General features: G+C 42.7%; 1 protein-coding gene across 6 annotated transcripts in view; it reads right to left on the reverse strand.

Annotated features, from left to right (window-relative positions):
- Positions 1–893: 893 nt before the first annotated feature.
- The window catches only part of CPM (carboxypeptidase M), a 78903-nt gene continuing 58007 nt past the window's right edge, over positions 894–21789 (reverse strand). For all 6 annotated transcript variants that reach the window (XM_074007379.1, XM_045365595.2, XM_074007378.1 and 3 more), the window contains 6 exons: positions 20166–20338; positions 18589–18773; positions 17695–17865; positions 13650–13802; positions 5407–5555; positions 894–3127 (listed from right to left, as the gene is read on the reverse strand). In XM_074007379.1, the coding sequence (XP_073863480.1) occupies positions 2885–3127; positions 5407–5555; positions 13650–13802; positions 17695–17865; positions 18589–18773; positions 20166–20233 (969 nt within the window). In that variant the 5' untranslated portion in view covers positions 20234–20338 and the 3' untranslated portion in view covers positions 894–2884. The remainder of the gene's footprint in view (positions 3128–5406; positions 5556–13649; positions 13803–17694; positions 17866–18588; positions 18774–20165; positions 20339–21789) is intronic.

Consider the following 21789-nt stretch of genomic DNA (forward strand, 5'->3'; position numbering starts at 1 on the left):
TGGTTTCATTTCTAGATCCCGTAGAACTTTCAACTGAAAGTAAGAACCAAGGCAACTCACTTTCCACGAGTAATACACCGCACTTCTAGAAATCGGCCTGTATTACTATGACACTGGGGATGAAGTAAAAAAAAAAGAGAAAAAAGGATGGGAAGGGGAGGGAAGGGGAGGGGAGAAGGAGGGGAGGAGAGGGAAAGGAGAAGAAAAGGAAGGGAAGGGAAGGGAAAGGGAGAGGAGGGGAGGAGAGGGAAAGGAAGGAGGGAGGGAGGGAGGGAGGAAGGAAGGAAGGAAGGAAGGAAGGAAAGAATCTGCTCACCAGAGTTGCTATTGTTTTTTTCTTTTCTGTTTACTGCTTTCTCCCTTAATTCTTATAGGTAATGGTTTAATATCGGGTAACTCTCATAGTGGAGAACTTGAGAAGCATTAGTACTTCAAATTGAGTCCTAATGGTAAGATTTTTTTCTGATAATAAAAGGTAGTTTGTAGTGCTGTTAAGAGGAAACATAATACCTTTACTACCAACCTTAGGGTCAATTCAAGGTCCAGTAAAAGGAATGTATCTGGAATTCTTGATTACAGACATGAAAACAGTCTTCTGTCAGTGTTCACAGTGAGCCGGAGATTGCCTACGCATAAGACCTAGCTTCATAAAATGACTCAAAGCCCTAGGCCGCTTCTGGGAAGGACTGGGAGTAGCAGTCTCCTGGCACCCCTTGTTCATTCATTCATTCATTCATTCATTCATTCATTCATTCAGTACCTACTATGTGCTAGGCTTTGAAGATATAACAATGAATTTTTCAAACAGACCTTGGCCTCAAAAAGCTCACATTCTACTACAGAAGGCACACATGGAAGTAGAAGATTAAAATACAATGTTGTAAATCCAATAGTAGAGATAACCAGTTTATTTTGGGGAGCAAAGAGGAAGGGTCCCTAACCCCAGACTGCCTGCGAAGAGGTGGAATGGAATTGAATGGGATTATGGTCAGCCAAGGCTTCCTAGTGGAGCTGCTACCTGAACTGAGTTTTAAGGGGAGTAGGAAAGAAAAAACGTAGCGGGTCATAATGGCATTCCAGATAGAGGGGACACAAACAGCTCTGTGTTTATGAACTACAACCAGTTGCTGACTTTTGTTTCAGTGGCTCCTCTTCCCCAGCGCTGTGTGGAGGATGGACCGAGGAGGAGAAGGCTGGGAGCAAGGCACCAGTAAAGCTGTTGCAGCAGTGTGGGTGAGATACGAGGTCTCAACTTTGCAGTGTTGACAACCATGGAGAGCAGAGAGCAGAATTCGTCCATATTTATAATTAACACCAATCTTTTTTTTTGTTTTTGTTTTTTGAGACAGAGTCTTGCTTCTTCGCCCAGGCTGGACTACAACGGCGCAATCCCGGCTCACTGCGACCTCTGCCTCCTGGGTTCAAGTGATTCTCCTGCCTCAGCCTCCCCAGTAGCTGCGATTATAGGCATGTGCCACCACACGCGACTAATTTTTGTATTTTTTTTTTTTTTCAGCAGAGATGGCCATGTTGGCCAGGCTGGTCTTGAGCTCCTGACCTCAAGTGATCCACCTGCCTTGGCCTCCCAAAGTGCTGGGATTACAGGCGTGAGCCACCGTGCCCGGCCAACACCAACTTTTAGTTACTTGCTGAATACACAGGATTAAGGAGGAAGAGAAAGTATCAAGGATGACTCCCAGGTTCCTAGCTTGGTGGTCCTAGTAACTGAGAGAGAGAATGCAGCAGGAAGAGCAGCTCTAGGGGGAACAGGATGAGGAGCTCCACATGATGGGTTTGAGGTACCTGTGAGTCACATCCAGGTGGATGTGTCCAGTCGGCAGTGGGACGTGAGCCTGAAGCTCAGGCAAGAGGCTAGAGTTACACCTTTGGAGTCATCAGCCTAACAGGACTGTGGCATCCGGGTGCCAAAAGCTAGGGACACTTGGCTCTGGAGGGAGAGGAGCTTACTTAATTGACCTGTATGCTTTGAGGCTCTGTAGAGAGACACAATCTTATCCCTTCGGGCCTGTATTTTCTCGGGCCACTGAGACATGGTTATGTATTTTCTCTCACGTCTCCTAGAACATTTGCAAAACAATTCCCAGTCCTATGATCATCTCTCCCTTCTCTGAGAACTTATTATATATGGCACTTAGTATCTCTTCACATACAGCACTCATGGTGAGGTGTTTTTTTGTTTTGTTTTGTTTGAGACAGAGTCTCACTCTGTCGCCCAGGCTGGAGTACAGTAGCGCTATCTTGGCTCACTGCAACCTCCGCCTCCAGGGTTCAAGCGATTCTCCTGTCTCAGCCTCCCGAGAGGCTGGGATTACAGGTGCCTGCCACCACGCCCTGCTAATATTTAGTAGAGATGGGGTTTCACCATGTTGGTCAGGCTGGTTTTGAACTTCTGACTCAGGGTGAGCCGACCACCTTGGCCTCCCAAAGTGCTGGGATTAAAGGCGTGAGCCGCTGCACCTGGCCTCATGGTGACATCTTGTATGTAGAAGATCAATAAATGTTCATCTTCATTGCTTATATTCATCAGGTTCTCTGTATATGAAATGATCTTCTTTTTGCAGGCACTTTTTTGCTTCTCAAGTTTTTTTTACAAATTTCAAGACTACTTCAAGATTAATTTGAGTGTAAATGAGCAGTACTTGTTAGGTAAGTGTGTTCCATTCATCATCAAGACTGAATCATTCCTTTCATTATCACCACATATTGCTTACTATGGAATTTGGAAACATCCATTTCTCTTCTTCAGGAAGATCGTGGAGTTTCTCCAGTCAAGGTCCCACTAAAGTGAAGTGGGGTTGCAGTAACCTGGAGTGAGCAATCCCTGATTCCAGGTGGTGATGTGGGTTGAGTTTCACATTTTACTTTATTTGAAGAATATGTGCAAAAGAGTCACTAAAAATAAGAACAGACTAGGCTTTGTTGCCGGTGAGTGGCTTGGCGAATTCATGTACAGAGGAATCATTGGGCATGAAGGATTTGATACTGGGATAGAATCCAATTGCCCTTGGAATGGAAGTAGAATATCCTTTTTAAGAGCACTGAAGTTCTGTGATTTCTCTGGAATAATCACCTTTGTGAGGTGTGGATCATGTCCAGGGACTGTAACCTGAGAAGAAACAAGAGACAATTATATGAGTGACTTAAGATGTTTCGTGGTGCCCACACTGAAAACACTGATATCCATCACTAAAATGCAGCCTTTGTGCAATGCATGTAACCATCTGCCAGACCTCTGGGCCAGCAACAGATTTGGTCCTGCAGGCTGAGTTATCCAATGCCTGTTGACAGAGACTGGTGTTGTGAATGCCGTTGCCAAGAATTACAAAATGCAATAAGGACAGACAGGTACCTTATCTGGTGATGTAAGTCAAGAGAAGGAAGCAGCAGATGTTTCTGCCACCATCCTTTTCATGGGGCACAAAGGTAAAGAGTTAACTGTTTTCCTTTGTCCCAAGTGTGTATTTAACATCCTCCTTGTATCAAGATTATTTACAAGTAGAATTATTTTCTCAACTTACTAATTTTTCAGCTGATCTACAAGTCTATTGCTTCCTTTAAAAACTTTTCTTTTTTTTTTTTTAAGATAGAGTCTCACTGTGTTACCCAGCCTGAAGTACGGGGGCTCAATCTTGGCTCACTGCAACCTTTGCCTCCCAGGTTCAAGCAATTCTCCTACCTCAGCCTCCCAAGTAGCTGGGATTACAGGTGCACAGCACCATGCCCAGGTAATTTTTTGTATTTTTAGTAGAGACGGGGTTTCACCACATTGGCCAGGCTGGTCTTGAACTCCTGACATCAGGTGATCCACCTGCCTCAGCCTCCCAAAGTGCTGAGATTACAGGCATGAGCCACCACACCCAGCCTCCTTTAAAAGCTTTGATTTTTACCTGGTTTTGTTCATATCAGCCCGAATCTTCAGTTAGGCTGATTTTACCTGGTTTTGTTCATATCAGCCTGAATCTTCGGTTAGGCATTTTTATTTATTTGTTTTTATTTTTTAGTGGAGGAAATGATCAGGACAAGTAAGACAAATGCTAAACTAACTACAGGCAATGTCTACTGAGAAATGCTTTTATTATATATGGTGGAGAAGGGAAAAAATGGGGAATGACATTTACATAACCACTCACTGGTATGTATTTTACACATTCATTTCAATGTCCAGAGTCTTACCTTCAAATCTTGTCCCAGAACTAATAACCTACAGTCATTGTGTACTGTGTTAGCCTAACTAATGGGAAATTAACAATTCATAACTTTATTCTAAAGGTGTGGCTTATTTATGAGGTTGCATGCAAGTAATTAGATTCACTACAAGGAAAACCATATTTTTAAATAGAATAGAAATATCACAGTAAATAGGAGGAAAATAAAGGGCCTTTTTAGACAAAGATTCACAGTGAGTTGAGATTTTTCAAGCTCTGTCCATTTTCTCAGTAGGGGTAGAAATTCCTAAAAGCATGAGCAATTGATAAGCCTCACATCCAGGCACCTTGGGGAGAACCCACGGAGCAGGGAGGCTCTGAATTCTGAATTTTATAAACTAAAAACCATGTTTTTTCCATGATGTCATCAAGATGAAATAATAAAATGCCAACTCAGTTTTCACGACAGAATAGATGACTATCTTCTCCCAGGATTAGCTCTATCTAGAATGACTGCTATCATTGGCATGAGACCCACTAAGCAAAGTAGAAGAATCTTTGATTTCTCAGAGAAAGTCACATCAAAGAGAAAGAGGCAAAATCTGGCCAACTAAATCAATACTTCTTCATTTAGTTCTTTCACATAAATCCACTCAGGCTCAGATTTGTCCAGGCCTTCCTGTCTTAGGATAAAATGACTCAGAAATATGTGTTTTATGGAATTAAAAACTGAAATTTTACTTGCATCAGTTGAAAAAAGGGCTGTAAAATATGTCTATCATTTGCTGAATATAGTGATAAAATTTGTGGATCAGATTTCACTTATAAAATGAATTTTAAGGAACTTTTCCCAATTCATTTTTTATAGTAGAAAGTGTATGCCAATGGAATGGGTGTTGTATTGTATTCCAGGAAACTATAATATACCTTTGCTACATTGCTTATTCTTTTTTATTAATGAGGTTACATTTTAATCATGAAAGATATCACAAGAAATAGGATTTGGCTTCTATTTAAAAAAATAATTGCCATCAGGGAAAAAATATGAATTTTTATATTTTTTTCCCTATAATTTCCACCTCTTCCACTCACTCCAATTGCAAGTCTGACACTATCCTTTCTTTCTGTCTTGATGGATCTACTTTTGAACTTTCTAGACTTATTTTGGATTCCTTCTGGTTGAATAGGTATTATGAGTTCTATAATATTTTAATAACAATAACTAGCATTGCATACTTACATTTATTATATAGGACCCAGGCAAGAGCAGGAGATAATACTCTCCATATTTGTTGGTTCTATAGGGGCAGATATGTTTTCTGTCTTGGACTTCCACAATTACATTGGGTAATGGATTTCCATTCTCATCAAAAACTTGACCCTTTACACCTGCAAGACAAAAATAAAATTAAATATTAATGCCATATTTTATGGCATATAAAAATTTCTTGTAAATATTTAAGAACAATATATGCAATATTTATTAGCTAACTCAGTTTTGAGTTAATATTAAGTGTTAGAGAGGGAAAAGAAAACTTATTTTTGATGTAACTTAAAATATAGTCAAAATTACTAATTTGATTTATAGCTTAAATTTGTTTGTTGTTGGACAGTCCATTTATATCAGCATGTATTATCACAGTGAGAGAACACAGATGATAACCTAAGATCCATTCCTGTCACTTCCAAGTTATTTACTCAATCACCAAACTATTACAACCATTGGTGGATTCCATAAAATCCTAAATAAAAACGGTGTCAATGTATTAGTTACAACAAAATATTTACCTACGCAAGGGACTCAATAGTTTTGTCTTGTGGTCAAACTACATGGGAAGCAAAATTATAATCCCAAGGCTTCTTGGAAGCCTAGAATCGATGGACCAGTAACAGCAGCCAGTATTTATTGAGCACTTAGTATATTCCAGGCTCTGTACTAACTGCTAAATGTGCATTTTCTCATTAAATTCTCGTATCAGCTCTGTGTCATCAATTATTATCATGATTTTACAGATGAAAAAAACGAAGGCTCTGGCTTATTAAAATAACCTCCTCAAGCTCACACAGCCAACGAAGTGGCCCAGCTAGCCGTCAACCCATGATAGTCTCCAGAGCCCCTCTCAAAATTTCAGGAGTACGGTTTTTAAAAGGCCATTTATATTTTAAGACCTTTCTTATTTTAGATCCTACATTTCACGTCTAGTTTGTTTACTCCAGGGTCAAATCGTATTACCTTAAGGTGAAGCTGCCTAAGCCCCCAATAACATAAATGAGAACGAACTAAGTTCTCTTACAATAGTAAGGCGACCTTGAACTCTCCCGAAACAGCTATGCTCAATAATTATTTATTAGGGCAGAAAAATATGAGGCACACATAACAGTTTCCCCCAGAAATGGTTAAAATGAAAAAAAAAATGTTGGCATTTAGCAAAACAATATTTATCTTGAACTTTAAACAAACTTCTATCTAACCTAGGTTGCCTTTTATTATACTTTCTTTCCTATTTAATTCCTGACTCTTCATTTTTTGCCTCCTGAGGAGGAAAATGCCACATTTCCTTCTCCCTTTCTCTATACAATGATGTAAACTTCTATTTTCACATCGTGTGTTCCTCTTTGGCCTCTTTTTTAAACACAGTTCCATTTATATTTATTCCTACTGCTTGATACATATCCTTTTGATCTTTAGGTAGTACCCAATCATAAACTGGTAATAATTTGGTAACCTGATTATGCATTTATTCCTTGGGTTTCAGTGGCATTATTCTGTTTTATTTAATTAATTAATGTATTTTTTGTAGAGGTGGGGTTTCGTCATGTTGCCCAGGCTTGTCTTGAACTCCTGGGCTCAAGCAATCCACCTGCCTAAGCTTCCCAAAGTGCTGGGATTACAGGTGTTAGGCACCACATCCAGCCTCAGTGGCATTATTTTGAAGAGCTATTTACACTGTGCCCCCCTTGGGAGGTCCTTTGATATGTGATAAGCATAGCGTGTACCCATCATCATAGCTTGGTGTGACAGAAAGAACCAGTCAGGTTTTGATTTGAATTCTAGTTCTCAAGTCACTAAACATTCCCAAGCCTCAATTTTATCACCTATGAAATGGGGATAATATACCACCACCCAGGATGGTTGTGAAGATTAAATGTAAGTAACACAGAACAGGAGGATCAACAAACATTAATTCTTTCTTTCCTTTCTTCTTCTTCTTATTTTTTTCAGACAGGGTCTTGCTCTGCTACCCAGGCTGGAGTGCAGTGGTGTGATCAGGGCTTACTGCAGCCTTGACTTCCCAGGCTCAAGCAGTCCTCCCACCTCAGCCTCCCAATTAGCTGGGACTACAAGCACACACCACCACACCTGGCTAACTTTTGTATTTTTTTGTAGAAGTGGGGTTTCGCCATGTTGCACAGGCTAGTCTTGAACTCCTGAGCTCATGTGATCTACCTTGGCCTCCCAAAGTGCTGGAGTGCTGGGATTATAGGTGTGAGCCACCAGGTCTGGCTTTCTTTCCTTTCCTCTTATTTGGATTAAGAAAAACTATGCAGGGGGGAAAAGCATATATTAGATGAATTTCTGGAGTCTTCAACTTTGTTCCACAAAGCAGGAATATGTGAGGGAAGAAGCTATGCATATTATTTCCTTCTTCAGGGCTCTGAGCTAGTTTACAGTCTCCCTACCACTTAGAAAATCCATGCGTTTCAGCAAGGTTGCTTGTGCTGGATGGTGTGTCTGTTGGCATCTTTTGTATTTTTTGTTGACTTCGCCAAAACCAACCAAACTGAAGAAAATCAAGTGCATAAAAAACGAAGCAAAGCTATCATTGAAATTGACATTACACCTTTTTTTTTTTTTTTTTTTGAGATGGAGTTTCGCTCTTGTTGCCCAGGCTGCAATGGCGCGATCTCAGGTCACTGCAACCTCCGCTTCCCAGGTTCAAGGAATTCTCCTGCCTCAGCCTCCTAAGTAGCTGGGATTACAGTCATGCGCCACCACACCCAGCCTTTTTTGTATTTTTAGTAGAGACAGGGTTTCTCCATGTTGGTCAGGCTCTTGAACTCCAGACCTCAAATGATCCGCCCACTTCAGCCTCCCAAAGTGCTGGGGTTACAGGCGTGAGCCACCATGCCCGGCTAACATTACACCATTCTTTAACATTGGATATAATGATGAAATAGAGGCCGGGCGTGGTGGCTCACACTTGTAATCCCAACACTTTGGGAAGCCAAGGCAAGTGGATCACAAGGTCAGGAGATCAAGACCAGTCTGGCTAACACGGTGAAACCCCGTCTCTACTAAAAATACAAAAAATTAGCCGGGCGAGGTGGCGGGTGCCTGTAATCCCAGCTACTCAGGAGGCTGAGGCAGGAGAATGGCATGAACCCGGGAGGCGGAGCTTGCAGTGAGCTGAGATCCGGCCACTGCACTCCAGCCTGGGCGACAGAGTGAGACTCTGCCTCAAAAAAAAAAAAAAAAAAAGGATGAAATAGAATTCAGGGTACTAGTGATGAGTATTTGGCAGAAGACACCAAAAAAAAAAAAAAAAAAAAAGTCATGGTACCCTTTAAAAAAAGGCAGCAAATTTCTTCTTGGCTAGAAGCAGTTACATTTTAATAACAGATTGGACTTTTTTGACAGTCACATGACAGTGATTTTGGACGGCCTCAGGTACTTGAACATCACCTATGTATCAGTGTGTGCTGCAGCTGAATCAAAGCTCCAGTTAACCTGCGGTCTGCTTACCCTCAAAGATAGAAAAAGGAAGAACAATTTGCATTTGAAGAAATGTCTGAAAGTCTTTATATTCCAATTTGACCCTCATTCATCATCCCCTAATAACCCAAAGATTCGCTTTCTTCTTTTTTTAATTGAAGTCTCCCTCTGTTGCCCAGGCCGGAGTGCAGTGGCACCATTTCAGCTCACTGCAACTTTCATCTCCCAGGTTCAAGCGATTCTCCTGCCTCAGCCCCCCAAGTAGCTGGGATTACAGGCACCTGACACCACACTCAGCTAATTTTTGTATTTTTAGTAGAGATAGGGTTTCACCACGTTGGCCAGGCTGGTCTCAAACTCCTGATCTCAAGTGATCCACCCGCCTCGGCCTTCCAAAGTGCCAAGATTACAGGCCCAAAGACTCACTTTCATATGACTCTTACCTAAACCTAAAGATGGTTATTCCAGCTATGGAAGCCTGGTGTATGTGAATATCACTCTTACTGGGCAAACACAGACCATCCTTATGTATGGAATTTATATTCAAAGGAAAACCCCTCCCACCAGCCAAATAAAAGCATGCTTTAGCTTGTTTATGTCTTTACAATATTTTGTCTACACACCACCAAACCTTTCACTTAAGAGGGAAGTAATTGTTTTACCAGAAAATGTTATTTATTTTTATATGCTGAAGTTGAAACATTGAAAAAAGGCTGGTAGACCCCAAGAGACGCAGAGAGAGCCAACACTATTATATTAAAAGAAAAATGAAAATTTGAAAACCGCTCAGATACTACACAAATGAGAAGACATAAAATCTGAGACACAAATTCTGTGTCCAGATGGGGAGACACACAGGAGAAATGTAAAGCTCATTTTCCCTTGGAAATGGGCAAGAACTAGAATTCTGCATTTGTTGGGCACGATTTAGAGTCGGAGCTGGGACAGTACGTAGGAGACTGCTTGCTTGTGCCCATGTCCCCACCGCATGGTCACAGTTGCCTCCTATTTTGGATGTGATGATAGATCCACATCTGTGGCCCACAGGCTTCTGGAACTCAGCACATACCAGATTCTTTTAGGCCCAAGTTACTTAGGTTTCTGGATGCTGTGAGCTATTCCCTTGCTCTCTGGGTTCAGATCTGCTCTGAGGAGTCCAGGGGAGAGACAGGGCCACAGCAGGTAACACCGTATCTGGCTCATCTTTGCTTCTCCTCAGAGATGGGGAAGAGCAAGACAGTCGAAGCCTCTAGAATTCAGACTTGCCCTCCTTTGCTACCTTGGTCGTAATGTCTGCCGACACCCTCAACTCAACTTGAACCTAGTAAATCATCCTCTAAGCAGGACAACACGGCACCAAGGGCCCGAGTTTCAGCTGAAGTCTGCAGTGAGTTCTAGCTGAAAGAATAACACCACTGACACCTTACAACAGGCTGGTGGGAGGCAAGGCCGATGCTATTACTCTCAACTTTCTGTTGACTACACTACAGACAAGCGGTTGCTCAAGATTGCAAACATCGCCAGATGACAAAACAGCTTGGGCTCTACCTAAGCCTCTGCCCTCTTGGCAAGGCCCTTCCACTAAAGCAGAAGGCCTTTCCTTCCCAGACAAGGTGGCTCAGAGACTTCCAGATGGGTCAAAACCTCAGAAACACAGAAGCATCCTAGCAATTGGTATAATGGAACCAGTAAATGCAATGCAGCTTGACAAATATCAATAATGTCCTTAAACCAGAGCCATACCAATAAAGGGGTGTTTGCTGCCATTCTTCACAAACAAAATATTCAGTAGTTTCTTATTGGGTACTAGTAGGGAGGAATAATAACCACACTGTATTGGTATTTTGAAATATGGTTTCATTATTAAACCATGTTATGCATCTGTCTTAAACCACAAGGGGGCAGGGTTGATGTGCCAATATATGTATTTTTTGAGTGAGTTGTTTACATCTGATTATAGAGACAGGTAGATAAACATTCTTTATAAAACCTAGTGCAAATGGGCTGGGAATGGTGGCTCATGCCTGTAATCCCAGCACTTTGGGAGGCCGAGGCCGGCGGATCACCTGAGGTCAGGAGTTCAAGACCAGCCTGGCCAATATGGTGAAACCCTGTCTCTACAAAAATACAAAACTAGCCGGGCATGATGGTGGGTGCCTATAATCCCAGCAAATTGGGAGGCTGAGGCAGGAGAATCACATGAACCTGGGAGGCGGAGGTTGCAGTGAGCCGAGATCATTGCACCACTGCACTCCAGCCTGGGTGACAGAGCAAGACTCCGTCTCAAAAACAAACAAACAAAACCTAGTGCAAATGGACTGGTAAGCCTTCCAAATTATTAAAAATAATAACAATAGGTATGCTGCAATTTGTATGTTATTTATCAGTCCACAAAGCTCTTTCCCTGGCAATATTACATCAACATGATTCTTCAAAGCCCACATTAATTCAGTGCTTGGTAAATAATCTTTATAGCTAGACTGAGGTTCTGAAAATAGTGGTGCAGTTACACAGAGCATATCTGATGTTCACTTGAATCCCCATAACCATGTTGATACTGGTGAAGAAGGAATTTCAGAAAATAGGTAGAGCCAGTCACGGTGGCTCGCACCTGGGATCCCAGCACTTTGGGAGGCTTAGGCAGAAGGATCGCTTGAGCCCAGGAGTTTGGGACTCACCTGGACAACATAGCAAGATTCTGTCTCTATACAACATTTTTTAAAAAATTAGCTGGACGTGGTGGTGTGCACCTGTAGTCCTACTTACTTGGGAGGCTGAGGCAGAAGGATCACTTGAGCCCAGGAGTTCAAGGTTACAGTGGGCGATGACTGTAACCTTGGGCGCCACTGTACTCCAGCCTGGGTGACAGAATGAGACCCTGTCTCTAAACTAATGATAATGATAATAATACTAGTAATAGATTAACAAACTAAAGGATCAATAGAAGTAGAAATATAATAGAAATGTTAGATTAATGCATGACATGCCTCATGAGGAAAATCCAGTGGAGAAAGAAATACCAGAATACTAAGCAAGAGAGAACCCAAGACAACATTTGATGACATAATGAAGGTGAAAGTTCCAATAATAAGTTTATAGTCTTTGTTAAGACGCTAGTGAGAAAGAACAATACTTCATAACATCCCCTATCATAGGGAGTCAACCTAGTCCATGAACGACTCAGCCAGTTAGACATAGTGCTGTGAGTTTACCAGTAATCTTTGTGTACTCCTCTTCAGTTCAGGGGATGGAGGCTGGGGACACAGGTATGAAAGAGGGCAGGGGCATCCCTTTTAGGGATGTGTGGCCCAGGAAGGGTCCTTAATTATCCTTGCACTTAGCCCTCTGGCTTTGTGCTACCTTCCCTCATCCTTCTCCATCTTCTTTGTAGCAGGAGGAAAGCTTTGCTGTGAATCATGCAGAAAATTCCAGGAATTATGCAATTATGCAGTAGGCCCATGCAGCAAACCTTTTCAACACATGCACGCACACACACCTACACACACACACACACACATACACATACACACACACTCTATGTGGTATCATAGCTATTATGCCATTCCTGATATATTTCTCTCTTCAAGCCATTCTGAATAGAGAAAGATAACTTTACCTCTATAAATATAGAAGAGCCTTCCACACCTTGCCCAAAGAAACACCACCTGGTTAATAAACTTGAACTGCACAAGATTCCATCATCTCAAGTAGTGTGTTTCTCTAGTACAATGGCTTTCTAAGTATAGCCCCTGGACCAGCAGCATCAGCATCATGTGGGAAGGCAGTAATCATTTAAGGCCTACTCAAACAGAAACTCCAGGTTGGGGCCTGGCAATCTGTTTTAGCAAGCCCTCCCAGTGCGTCTGCTGCATGTTTGAGAGCTACTACTCTCTGCAACATTTAGTCTGTCTATCTGTGATAAGGGCCAGTCAGCCTTCAGGAAACAGGCTGGCAAGATTCTTAGCACCAGGACATCTAGCAGAGTTCAGAGGTAAGAGGGGTTGAAGGCAATGGTGCTAGCTCACCACCCCAATTCTGGAAAAAATGCAAAGTGGTATGTCCAGTGTTCTCAGGGTTCTTGGTACTGTGTGGTGAGTGACAAGCAAACATAGTATTTTTCTAAATGGGACATGATGTAACAGAGTAGAAGCCTGTTTTCCTGATATTTTGCCAGATTTCTAGATCATTCGACATGTAAAATTAGGAAGACTCTGGATGTTTGTTTGTTTGTTTGTTTTTGAGACGGAGTCTCACTCTATCGCCCAGGCTGGAGTACAGTGGTACCATCTCGGCTCACTGCAACCTCCACCTCCCAGGTTCAAGTGATTCTCCTGCCTCAGCCTCCCAAGAAGCTGGGACTACAGGTGTGCGCCACCACGCCCAGCTAATTTTTGTATTTTCAGTAGAGATGAGGTTTTGCCTTGTTGGCCAGGCTGGTCTTGAACTCCTGACCTCAGGTGATCCATCTACCTCAGCCTCCCAAAGTGCTGGGATTACAGGCGTGAGCCACCACGGCTGGCTGGTTCTCTGGATTTTTATACCCTCATATGAAAGGAACACGCATCATACTTCCTTTTCTATGAACGAGCGGGCACTGCATTTCTCACACACTGCAGATACTCACACAGAATTCTTAACCATCAGATCTGGCACTGAAACGAGGCTGTAACTACACAGCATAAATAAAGGCTTGCGTTTACTCAACCCAGAGGTCTTGCCAGATGCTCTATTTTGTATTACTAGGGAATTAATAAGAAGATTTTACAAACCTAGGTGCACCTGCTTTATATATTCAATTAATGAGGCTTTGTTATTATTCCAAAAGGATGGAAGCTTCTCCTCACGAGGATATTTACAGCATGACAGCTCCAACGTAATTTCAAAACACTGGGCCCAGATGTAGTTGTAATCTTGCATTCCACCTAAACACAAGCATATTTAATTTTTGTTAGGGTCTAAAATTGGAGTGGAGCCAAGTTTCACGTGCCTTTTGGGGACAAGTGAATCAGACAGCTACATGTAAACAGGAAAAGATGAATTTGACACATTAGCTTGTAAAATCAGGGCTTGACATTTTATTACCCAGGCATGACCAGACAATCCTAAATATCCCCATATGGGTAACTGGATCAGAGCTGACTGAAGTTCAACTGTGCACCAACATTAAGTGAGGGGTGAAGGAAGCGTCCTTTTGTGTTTTTATTTTTTGAAATCCTACATCACAAAAGCGATCCTTTGAATTTCATTTGTTTCTTAAATTACATTTTAAATGGATATAAGCTAGAATAAGATTCCTTTAAAAATATTTCTACAAATCCTTTATAAATACACTTACTAAGTAAAGCTAAGCACACTAATTTGGGGGAATCATGGCCAACATTCACTATTGCCAGGTACCGTATGAAGTGCTTCGTATCAGCTCATTTAATCCTCACAGCAACTGCCCCTACTTTACAGATGAGGAAACGTGATCAGAGATGTTAAGCACAAAGTGCCCAGGGGTTTCGGCCAGTAAATGGCAGACACTGGAGTGCAGGCCACCTTCCGCCAGCCCCTGTGGGCTTCCCAATATGCCAGAGTGCTCCTGGGGATCAAAGAAAGAATGCTGCACTGCCTCTCAGAGGTGAAAGGCCCAGCCCCCTGTGCAGCCCATGCTGCCACTGCTCATGCTGACTTTCCAATTCTCTCCTCTGGTCCCCTGCTTTCAAAGGGTTATAATCATTTCTACTTTCTTTTTCTGTTTTTCCTTTTTTTTTTTTTAAATAGAGACATGGTCTCACTCCATCACCCAGGCTGGAATGCAGTGGTGCAATCACAGCTCGCTGTAAGTTCAAACTTCTGGGCTGAAGCGATCCTCCTGCCTCAGCCTCTCAAGTAGCTGAGGCTACAGATGTGCGCCCCCACACCTGGCTATTTTGTTTGTTTGTTTGTTTGTTTTGAGACAGGGTCTTGCTCTGTCGCCCAGGGATTGTAGGCATGAGCCACCATGGTGGCCTTCATTTTACATTTTCTTTTTTTTTTTTTGAGGCGGAGTCTCACGCTGTTGCCCAGGCTGGAGTGCAGTGGTGCGATCTCGGCTCACTGCAAGCTCCGCCTCCTGGGTTCACGCCATTCTCCTGCCTCAGCCTCCTGAGTAGCTAGGACTACAGGCGCCCGCCACCGCGCCCGGCTAATTTTTTGTATTTTTAGTAGAGACGGGGTTTCACTGTGGTCTCGATCTCCTGACCTTGTGATCCGCCCGCCTCGGCCTCCCAAAGTGCTGGGATTACAGGCTTGAGCCACCGCGCCCGGCCTCATTTTACATTTTCTAAGATGCAACATTTTTTTTTTTTTTGAGATGGAGTCTTGCTCTGTTGCACAGGCTGGAGCGCAGTGGCACGATCTCAGCTCACTGTAACCTCTGCCTCCCGGGTTCAAGCAATTCTCATGTTTCAGCCTCCTGAGTAGCTGGGGCTATAGTCGTGCACCACCACGCCAGGCTAATTTTTTTTTTTATTTTGGTAGAGACGGGGTTTCACCATGTCACCCAGACTGGTCTCGAACTCCTGAGCTTGGGCAATGTGCCCATCTTGGCCTCCCGAAGTGCTAGGATTACAGGTGTGAGCTGCTGCACCTGGCCTAAGATGCAACATTTTTTATACTTTAATATCTCTGAATTGGGATGTGTCTTAAACATTTTTATGGCTAAAAACATCATGTCTTTAGTTTAACTGAAAATATTTTATTTTCTTTCTTGGTGGTACACTGGGTTTTATAATCAACAGTATCTTGGATTTGACGAAATATAGTAACTTTTGAGGAAGTAGTTTCTGACAGATTTTAATTTGTTACACTTGATACCTGCCCAAGAAAATATGTATTCTCAGTTTCATCAGGATATTTTGGAAGCACTGAACTAGAAAAAAATTTTAGGCCAGGTACTGTGGTTCATGCCTGTAATCCAAACACTTTGGGAGGCCAAGGTGGGAGGGACTGCTTGAGGCTAGGAGTTCAAGGCCAGCCTGGACAACATAAGACCCCATCTCTAAAAATAAAACAAAAATAAAAGAGCTTTTTTCTTTAAAAAAAATTTAATGCTAAGAAAGTGGTCAAAATATGATATAAAAATATTACTTAAATATTAAGTAATATCTATGTAGGCCAGTCGGCCCAGATTCCAGCCAGGAAGAATTTCTCTGTCCTTTCTATTTCCTTTACTTACCTTGCAGGTTTTGTATTTCTCTCTGACCTCATTTTCACCAAAAAGTAGTAGAAGGAAAAAGAAGAGAGGAAAGAAAACAAGACAAAGCCTGTGGCTGGACGTGTCTCAGGTGGAAAAAATTTAAATAGCAAAACAGGCATGCATTATGGATCCCTAGCAAATAGCCAGGACTGAGACTGCCAAGCGTGGAGAGTGCAGCTCTGGATAAGGTGGGTCAGGCCTGGCCAACAAAACATCCAGGCCAGGCCAGGCACATTCTTCCGGGCTCCTCAAGGCAGCTGGCTTCACCTGTTTTTCGTCTGAGAAGGATACATAGCTCACACACAGGCACACTTGGGAACAATTACCAGCAACAATCGCTCCTAGCCAATTTCCTACACATCTGGATTTGCCTTAGAAAGTTAGACAGTGAACATGAAGGATAGCTTGGCCACTGGACAGGATGGGCCCTTTCTTAGCTATAAATTGTGGCGAGCAGGGACGATGCAGGAGCCCTAAGGTAGGAGAGGGGGCTGTATCTTGGACACGAGAGAGACGTTTAGAATGCTGCCTGAACCTACTGCCTATCAGTTGTGGTCTATGCTTATTTATATTACCTGGAAAACTGACAGAGAGCCACCCAGGCATAAAAATACCAGCTTGTGCTGCAAGATTACCTGAAAGCCTGTGTATCCAAAGTGACAATTAGGGAAGGCACCTTTGGAAGTGGCCTGCATGCAGAAATGCACGCTGCAGCTTGCTGTTGGTGGGGTCAGGCTAACTAGTCTAAAAGGGAATGTTTTCCCCTGAGGCATGGAAATCCAGTTCCAGTCCACCGTCTTTCCTCCTGTCCTTCCATCCTAGGTCCCTCCTAGCCCGGGTTTCTGTTTATATTATTCCCTCTAATAAGAATCTCTCTCCTTCCATGTTGCCTACACAGCAATCTCATCCTGCCCCTTACCTGGCCATCTTATTCTAAGGGTGAAGAACTGGGGGCCCTCCTCCCGCTGTATCCTGTCTGAAGAGCTCTTTTGTTGAGCCTGCAAAATGGCTTTAAAATCATGATACTTCATGTACAAATCCAGCTTCTTTTTACAAACTGCAAGATCTGGCAGTATTGGCTCCCCAAGGCTGCATGGCAATAATTAGCTAGATCTAGTAGCAGCTGTCCCTGTTAGATGGGATGTAAGTATCACATTTCTCCAAGGTCTTCACTACTCCTTACTGTGTTTTGGCTCTGCGCACCCTTGAGGTACACTGCACCTTTTCTAAATCTGTTTTTATTCTAATTACACTGCTATCACCATTACTTATCTGCGTGTCTGTCTCCCCTGTTCAATTCCAGGGTGAGGTGTGTGTCTTATTCATCTTTCTTGGTACAATTCCTGGCTCACAGTAGGCAGACACAGAATAAGTGACTGACTGAATGAAGGCGGCCCTTGGTAATGAGAAACATGTCTGAGCATCTCTCAAGCGATCAGTCACCCACTGCCCTTATGATATCAGCTGATAAGGACACAGTAAAGGGCTTATTGTGCCTAAAGTTCTTTTAACAACTGCTGGATCAAAATAAACCAGCTGCTTCTTCTGGGTGAAGGCAATAAGGGGAATGGAAGAAATGAAGAGAAACTCACCTTGGAGTGGATACCAAGAGTATCCATTTGTAACACCATTAGGAAAGTTCATTTTGTTTTTACACTCATCTCCTTTCTTCATGTTGGGATTTCTTGAAGCATAGGTATGTGCAAGATATTGAAAAACATCATCATCAGGAGTTAAGCTGCGGGAGGATAATGCCCCAGTTGCTGCAAGAGGGGCAGTAAGAGTAAGAGGAAACACAAACACCATATTAGCGAAGACATAATCACATCACACACCGATGCTCTAATTTCCCTAGAGAGAAATCCTTTACCCACCTCCATGAATGCTTCCTCTATTCTTCTTTCTACTTTATAATAAACATATGCAAGGTGATAGCCCCCAAATAAGTCAGATACAAATCCAAACTCCTAAATCAGCTTAAAAATTAAGTGTCCTCTTAGTCACTCTTGCTAATTTCTGGAGGTAAAGACAATTTCATTAGGTATTATGGGGGTGAATTAAAGCTACTGTAATATTTTGGGTCCTCATCACACAGAGTTTTAAGAAGAGTCAACAATTATTGTCCATATGATTAGCAAAAAAAAAAAAAAAAAAAAAAAAAAAAAAATGAGTTGTTCCAGTCTTATGTTATTTTAGCCATGTTGTCTCTTGTCAGAGAATCAAAATCTGACTAGATCGTATTTTCTAGAATCTAAATTTCACTAATTCACTGATGCATGTCCAGCTGTGGGTTGTCAGTTCGGCCACACTGCCCATCTGCTGTTGAAGAATTCCAGGAAGGATGGCTAGGGTTGGGAACACGAAGCTCTTTTCACCGTGCCGGAGAAGTTAAGTGGGGAAGGGAGAGCTGATTCCCCACCCAGAGGCAGAGAGTCTCAGCCCCACTCTGGACTTAGGAAGCCAGACCCGGGCCCGTACCTGCTTACCTTGAACACCATTATCAAACGGGTAACTGGCCACAAGGGCACCACCATGGAGGTTTGCAGAGAGGACAAACGTCTCTGTTTCCAGCCACTTCATGACTGCCAAAGTTTCAGGTTGCCTTGAGACATTGTTATATTCAAAAGCATCAGGGAAATTTCGATTCAAGTCATACCGGTTATAATTTTCCCTTTAAAAGAAAGAATATTTTAGGGCTTATTGATAGGGCATGAGGGAGTGGATTCTTACAGTGTCTTGCCCTTTGGTTTAGGCTCCAGGTGTCTTTCCAAATGTGAGTATGGGTGTGGTGGATAACTGCCCTGGTGGCCTGCTATGACCCACACCTGGCACTTACACCCCATGGCATCCCATCCCTTGTGATCTGCTCTCACCAATGAGATACTAGCTATTGTGATGCAGGCAGAGGTTTGGTAAGTGTTTGTATTTTGGGACTTCTGCTCTTAGATGCTCCCTTTTAGGACCCTGAGATCCCAATAGTAGCCACGTAGAGAGCCCACGGAGAGTCCATGGCTCCAGGTAAATTGTCTCAGAAAGACCAGAATTGAGCCCCAGACCTGTGGCACAGAGAATAGCCATCCCTGCTCTGCCCTGCCCAAATTCCTGACCTACGGAATCAACAGTAAAGAAAAAGGCTGTTGCTTTAAGTCGCTAATTTTGGGGTGGTTCATTAAGTGGCAACTGATAACAGAAACAACAGTAAACACATTACACGAAAGTATTTGTGAAATGTGGAACGGCCATGTTTAAATATGCTAGAAAAACTTAAAATTGGAGGGAATCAAGTGGTGAGATTTTGTTCAGCTTTCGTAAAGCAAACACATATGTATAAACTGCATACATATGAATGTACATTAGACATCTGAGAAATTCCAAACCTCCCAAGGCAGCTTGAAACAAAATAAACCATTTAAATCAGAGCTTCTTCAAGACCCCCTCTTGGTTATGGTTAGTTCTTGGACTACTGGCCTAATAAATTGACCAGTCATTACCAAGGGCCTGGGTACTCTGCCAGGCACTGGGGATCTAACGACGACAAACGTAATGGACAGGATTCCTGCCTGCAGGTAGCTTGCTGTGTAGTGGGGAGAGAGACACGAAGCAAGAAATCAGATATTAAAAGTTGTGCTCTGACAGTAAAGTGCCAGGTGATCTGAGAGTTTATCAGGGAATCTAGTGTATGACAGGTCGGGAGAAAGAGCCTTGGAGGAAATGCTGTTTAGGCAGGGGGAGGAAATGGTGTGTGTAAAACGCTGAGGTGAGAAAGCACCTGGTAGTTCCAGGAAGGAGGCCCCGAGGGGAGGAGGCAGGGGAGGGAGAGGGAGTGGCAAATGAAGATGGAGCGGCTAGGCGGGCACCCGTGCAAAGTAGCCTTATTTGCATTTCTTCCTGCAAGCCAGGGGCAACCCTGATGTGCCTTGAGCTTTGGCACATCAGCGACATGACACCGGCTGAGGGCTCTCACCATGACACAACTCCTCTTGCCAAGGCCAACAGGTGCCTCACGGGAGCCTTTTTGTTGCGTTGCTTGTTTTGAAGTACAGACAGACCAGCCCCTCTTTACCTTCCGATGCTGTAATAACAGTCAGGCTTTTTGACGGCTTCGAATCCATCTGGGTTCATGGAAGGCATGATGTGTATCCGGGTACTATTGATCAGATTTGTGATGTCAGGGTCTTTGCCATCACTGGTTACAAGATAGTCAATCAGATGGAGCAGCAGCTCCCGCCCAACAGTCTGTATGTGTTAAAGAGAAAAGAGGACATTATTAGGTCAGAGGCAATAAGGAAAGCACTCCCACAGCGCAAATTCGCCAACAGGGGTCTCTACACATGGTATCTCAGACCCAAACTGGTTTGTAAGACCATTCTTTCTCAAGCATGCTTATGCTCTGCCAAGTGGCAATCAGGTGGTGAGCAGTCATAGGGTGTGCTGAAAAATGTTAGTAAGAGTTAAAGTATCTATTTGTAAATAGTTTACACATTGCAAAAACGAATTAGAGTGGAAAATGCATCTTCTTTTTCTTTTTTTTTTTTGAGACATTCTCAACTCTGTCGCCCAGGCTGAAGTGCAGTGGCGTGACCTTGGCTCATTGCAACCTCCGCCTCCTAGGTTCAAGTGATTCTCTTGCTTCAGCTTCCTGAGTAGCTGGGATTTCAGGCATGTGCCACCATGCCCAGCTAATTTTTGTATTTTTAGTAGAGACGGGTTTCACTATGTTGGCCAGGCTGGTCTTGAACTCCTAACCTCAAGTGATCCACCTGCCTCAGACTCCCAGAGTGCTGGGATTACAGGCATGAGACACTGCGCCCAGATGGAATAATGATTCTTATTATAACATTTTTCATTTGGTTGCCTTCCAAGGTATCTTCTGGAGTGGTAGAGCAAGAGGTCGAGTTACAGAGAAGCACAGGAATCATGTATTTCCCTGAGAATGCATGGTGCATATGAAGCTTATCATGTATGTATTGGTGGATAACCCCGACTTAGAATCATCGCATTGTAGTTTTGTTTTTTTTTTTTTCTAAGACAGGGTCTTGCTATGTTGCTCAGGCTGGCTTCCAACTCCTGAGCTCAAGTGATCCTCCCACCTTAGCCTCCCAAGTAGCTGGGACTACAGATGTGCGCTATTGTATCAGACTACAGATTTCAATAGGGAAAAATCCAAGTTTGTAACAAGCATAATTTAAGTAGGTTTCTGACTTTTACATTTGCTTATTTCCTGGTTCTCCTGTTGCACATCTGTGCAATTTTGGCCATATCTATGTATTTCTGATTTATGAAACTTTAGTCATTTGTACATCATCCTCATAACTCTTTGCCATATCTGCATATTATCTATATACTATCTTTTATTTTGTAACATGAAACTTCATATCATTATCACTTTTCTAGATATATATTTCTAATATACATTAAGTAAAAGCATGACTATTAAAATGTTAAAACCTGTCATATCCACCTAAAATTAGCTTACATATCAATAAGGCCTGGGAAACTGAAGGCCTGTAAGAGATCTTGCTTTACAAGTTCTCCCCAGGAGAGAGATTCATTATTTTCCTTATTTAAAAAAAGTAATTTAAATGTCAGCCTTATCATAGGAAGATCTGCTTAGACTACATCAAGTTCTCCCTATCATTCTAGGTTCAAGGAATCTGCTTCAGAAGAATGGATGTTGTTGAGGGGTT

Source organism: Macaca fascicularis, chromosome 11 (assembly GCF_037993035.2).
Source record: "Macaca fascicularis isolate 582-1 chromosome 11, T2T-MFA8v1.1".
NCBI lineage: Eukaryota > Metazoa > Chordata > Mammalia > Primates > Cercopithecidae > Macaca > Macaca fascicularis.